The 4,938-nt window shown below is 51.5% G+C and overlaps 1 protein-coding gene across 1 annotated transcript; it reads left to right on the plus strand.

The window, feature by feature from the left end:
• Positions 1-3,407: 3,407 nt before the first annotated feature.
• Positions 3,408-4,495, plus strand: RPRML (reprimo like). Its single transcript, XM_057382850.1, has one exon. The coding sequence runs from the start codon at positions 3,809-3,811 to the stop codon at positions 4,139-4,141; it is 333 nt and encodes a 110-aa protein (XP_057238833.1). The 5' UTR covers positions 3,408-3,808; the 3' UTR covers positions 4,142-4,495.
• The last annotated feature ends 443 nt before the right edge of the window (positions 4,496-4,938 follow it).

Here is a 4,938-nt window from a genome sequence, read left to right on the forward strand (position 1 = left end):
ACCCGCAGCCCCGGGGCTCGTAACAGGCTCTTTCCCATAGGCTCTTCCGCCTGGCTTTAATTCTTTATAAGATCTTGCTCACTCCTCCCTTTTATTAACTCTTGAAAGGCAGCTGGTTTTAAACCCCGTCTGAGCTGCTGGAGTTGAAGGATTTAAGGAGAAATACAGCAAACACGCACTAATATGAAAGTGTGAATTCTCAGTTTCCCTTGCCAGAGGAAGGGAATATTTCTGCTAAAGAGGTGGGAGCTGAGGGAGACCCAGCCAGAAACTGGACCTGGTGGAACCAGTGGTTTGGGTATAAACCTGGATACCTCAAAGGGAAGGAAGCTCAGCTTGTGGTCAAATAATTTCGACCTGATTTTCTTCTCCTCACTTTTTTTTTTTTTTTTTTTCCCCTCTGTGTCCTCAGGAATTGATCCTTGCCAAATAATCCCAGGGATTGGAATCTGCATAGGGATTGTGCCTGCCAAAACATCAGAACTGCCTSTGGGTGTCTCTCAAAGGCATTTTATAAACCTCTTGCTCCCCTGCAATACCAGGGTCTGAGTCACAGCTGGGAAAACTGAGGCACTTGGAATACACCTTRGCAGCAAAAGGGAGAGAAGGGCTGGAGCCATTTCCCTGGGATGCTCTCTACCACCAGGTGACAGGGGCTGGGGACAGTAGTGACATAACCCTGGGTCAAGACAATGCAGCTCTCAGAAATAGCAAGCTGTGCAATACAAGTTTTGGTGGGCACCAGGAGCTGCACCCACATCTGGGAGGTGCTGGAGGCTACAGACAGTGTGCACAGAGCTGTACAAGAGCCACTTGTCCCAGAGCTGGCAGCTGTCCACAAGAGGTGACAGTTTTTGTGAGGGTGACATGAAGATTTGGACTGGGGATTTTCCTCGGCTTTAAAAGAAGTTTTAGTGCCTCTTTGCTTCCCCACATAGCCCCACCAACCCTGAGGATGTTGCTGTCCTCCTCAGTGGGGATCACTGTCCGCTTGGGATCCAGTTCCTTCCCTAGGGCTTGTTGATGAGGATTTGGCAAAGGGGATTAGGAGAAGCCTGGTAGCCCTCATGCAGTATCAAAAAGGGCTGCACTTTGGCTGAGACATCAGAACAAAYTCCAGAACTGTTTTTGTGGAACTCCAGGCTTGATCTGCTTCAGATGCTGGACCCATGGGGTCTCATAATAGGGTCTCACTGCAGACCCCATTAGCCAGTTTCAGGGCATCCAAATTCCTTATTTTCCYGTCTGCATGTGCTGTCTACATGGCCCTTCCTATCTTGTGGGACATGCTGCCCACATGGTTGCCTGTCCCTATGTGCTGTGCTGTGTCATCCTGTGACCATGTCAGAGTGTTTCATGGAAAGCAAGATTAGTCTTAACTGTCTAGAGAGGAYTATGGGACCCTGTTTGGTTCCCAGACCCAACGTGCCATCCATTTCCCAGGTCCTCTTCACTGGGGACTCATCTCATCCAGCTCCAGCTGCCCAAACTGGCAAGTGTTGCTTCTCCCAACAGATATGCAGCTCCATGTGTCCTGGAAACCCCTGCCCAGTGTGGGCTGTGATACTACCAGCATGGTTTCCAAAACTCTAAAGAAAGAGGAAAAAAGTAACAAAATCAAGTATTTGACCTGCCTTTACTTTCCTGGGCTGGTCCTGCCTGAGGACAAGGATGGCATGAACTCAATCCAACATGTTGGGGTGGAATTTCTCTGCAAACCTCAAGAAGGTGCTGCTTGTCCTGAGAACACCATYGGGATGTGAGTGTCCTGTYCCTGGAAGTGTTCAAGAYCAGTTTGGACAGGKCTAGTAGAAGGTATCCTTGCCCATGACAGTGGCTTAGAGTGACATGAGATCCCTTCCAACTGAAACCATTCMAAGATTACACAATGTTACCTCCAGGCACTGTGCAATAGGCAGTGGGATGCTCCAGATTTTGGGGTCCCTGGTGAGATGAAGGCAGGAGCCAGCAGGGGAGTGTTTGGGAGCCCTGGCTGCCCCATCACTGCAGGCTGTGACCCACAAGCGATGGATGCAGCCCTAATCCATGCTGGGGTGTGCTGGGAGAGGAGATGCTGGAGCTGGAGCCACCAGAGGGAGCAGGAGCTCCTTCAGTCTGGGAGCATGCAGGGAGAGGAGCTCCCACTCGGGCTGGGGCACTGGAGATGCTCGGATTTTCCATGGGATTTTTCCTGGCCCTCACATTAAACWCAAGCAGATGCTCCTTGGATCAGGGTTTTCACCTCCTTCCTGCATGACTTCTGATGCAACTGCCCTAGAGGGAAATGCCAAGTGCAGAACAAGGAGGAAAATGCAACAAGTAAAGCCCAAACTGAACARTCCTGAGCACCTAAAGTCACAGCCACAGAGCAGGGGCACAGGTCCCAGCTGCCCAAAAGGAAGATCACTTGATACTGTCCCTGCCAAGCTGAACTCCACCCTCAGCCAGCTGCACACTCCTGCCTTTGGCTACAACTCCTCAATCCTCATTTTTGGTTTATTAAAATCCCCTTGGGAGCTGGGCAAAGGAAAGGAGCCAATASGTACATGGATAAACCAGGACAAGGTCTGTCACTGTGCTTTGGGGTCGATCTGCTGCTCATCCAGACACATTTCAAGGCAAATGCCAATGGGCAAAGCCAGGAAACTGGGACATGGCAGTCCTGTGGGCACAGCCCTGGGATGAGCAGGAGGAGGAATAAGCCTGACACGTTGGACACCCTGACTCATGGTGTCACTTTGGGAGCTTATGCAGACACAGAGAGGGGGGTGATGGTGAATGTTCCCCTGGGATTGCCTTGGTGGGGCAGAGTGGCCTGTGATGCTTCCAGCCCTGGAGGCTACAGGGATGCTGCTGTGGGAGAGGGCAGAGATCRGGGTGCAGCACTGCAGAGCTCCCCACTGGTAGTGCTAAGGGAGTGGGAAGGGGAGGAGATGGAGATGAGTGTGCCTGGAGAAAGAAGCCCCCAGCCAGAGGATCAGGATGTAGAGAGGGGCTGGATGCAGCTCTTCTCTGAAGGCACAGGACARGCATCACCAAGGAGTGGCTGGATTGGGCCATGCTGCTCCGAGAAGGAGTGGGTGGCACAGAGCAGCAAGCAGAGATCGGTGACAGCAGCACTGACCTGAGGCTTCCAGGAGCCTTTCTGAGGACAGCGACCTGCCAGCAGTCCAGGATGAGCACTGGCCATGCAGGATGCTTCKGGGAGCAGGTGGATGTGGGCACCTGTGGCACAGGAGAGCGGGAGGTGCAGCGTGGGGAAGGGGTGGGCAGCAGGGTGAACGTGGAGAGGGAGGAAGGCGGGCCTGGGGGGAGGCTGGAAGGGGGTGGAGTTGCTGTTTTTTTTTCTCTTTGAATACGATGAAGACTTTTAGCTTGTAACTTGCATTTGTGGAGCTCCCAGCCGGCAGACACCAGGTCTCCCTCCGGCGGGAGAAACCCCAGGATYCGGCGGCGCCGCTCAGCTGCTTCGGGGGCGGGTTAGGAGGGCAGGGGGATGGGGTGATTCCCGGCTGCCGTCCTCTTCCCCAAGTCCCTTTCTCYTTTTCTCTCTCTCTCCTTTTGCTTGTCTGGGGGCTTGTGCTRACGCTCTGCCAGGAGGGATTTGGGATCCAGCCGTCCCTCGGCTGCATGGACTGGCTTCTCACCTGCTCACAGCCTCGAAGAAGTTCCCTCTCCATCCCGGGCGCTGAGAGAGGAAAGGCAGGAGGTGGCTTGGAGCCACGGAGCCCCAGCCTCTGAGGGGCGGGCAGGGGTATAATAAGCTTTCATTTTACATTTCCCGAAGATTTGGGGTCACACATAGACCATGAATGGATCCTTTTTCAACCAGACTCTCCTGGAGCAGGGAGCTGACCCCAACAGGACCCAGGGCTTGGGGATGCTCRTGGCCTGCTGCAATGGGACCAGCGCGGTGCTGGCAACCGGTGGTGGCTCCTCGGTGCTGGCACCTGACGAGAGGAGCCTTTTCATCAGGGTGGTGCAGATTGCTGTCCTCTGCGTCCTCTCCTTGACTGTGATGTTTGGCATCTTCTTTTTGGGCTGCAACTTGCTCATCAAGTCAGAGAGCATGATTAACTTTCTGGTGAAGGACCGAAGACCTTCCAAGGACGTGGGTGCTGCAATCATGGGACTTTACTGAAGCCACCGGGCTCTTATAGGCAAGTGAACTGTCTGGAGCTGGTGTTAAGATGCACATTCCCATGTGTTTGGGGCAAATGGGGGGGAGTGAGAATGGGGGGAGGGGTCTTTTAGTCTGTCTGTGTCCATGGGAAAGCAAATCTGCTCTTCCCAGTCAACAAACTGTGGTGGTCAATGGGGAAACCACCCCAGAGCTGTGTGAAGCACAATAAATGAGCAGCATCGTGTTGCATGCAGAAATGGCTTAAGTTTTGCATGAACCTTACAGAAACAGTGATAATGTGGAGATCTGGACTCTTTCCTGCTGTTACCTTGGATACCGCTACCTGGGATTTAGGTCTAAAAAAAAAAAAAAAAAAAAAAAAGCAATAAAAAAAAAAAAAAAAAAAAAAAAAAAAAGGCAAATAAGTCGTTACAAAAAGAAAACAAAAGAATAAGCTAAAGGGAGAGCAAAATGCAGGGCACATACCATTGAGAGGGGCAGGGGAAAGGAAGCACTGTATGGTTCATAAGGTCTGCATACTACAAAATGTGTCAGTCTGTTGTGTTCTGGAGCTTGAGCATGCATCTTCTGGCAGTTTTGTAACAGGGAAAGCATGTTCTTCCTTGTTTTCCTGAGCTATCTGTTAAATAAACTGGTACTTTCTTCTTTCACACTATGCTGGAGGAAGAAAAGGAGCCAGATAAATACAAGCCCTTCCCAACCCCTAAAACAAAAGCATGCCTGTTTTTGTACACATCAGCCTCTTTTTCCAASTGTTACATTGTTACAGTCCTTGAGGTTTTGTAATTTTTGAA

Source organism: Malurus melanocephalus, unplaced genomic scaffold (genome assembly GCF_030028575.1).
Source record: "Malurus melanocephalus ecotype Western Australia unplaced genomic scaffold, MMel_1.1 scaffold_589, whole genome shotgun sequence".
NCBI lineage: Eukaryota > Metazoa > Chordata > Aves > Passeriformes > Maluridae > Malurus > Malurus melanocephalus.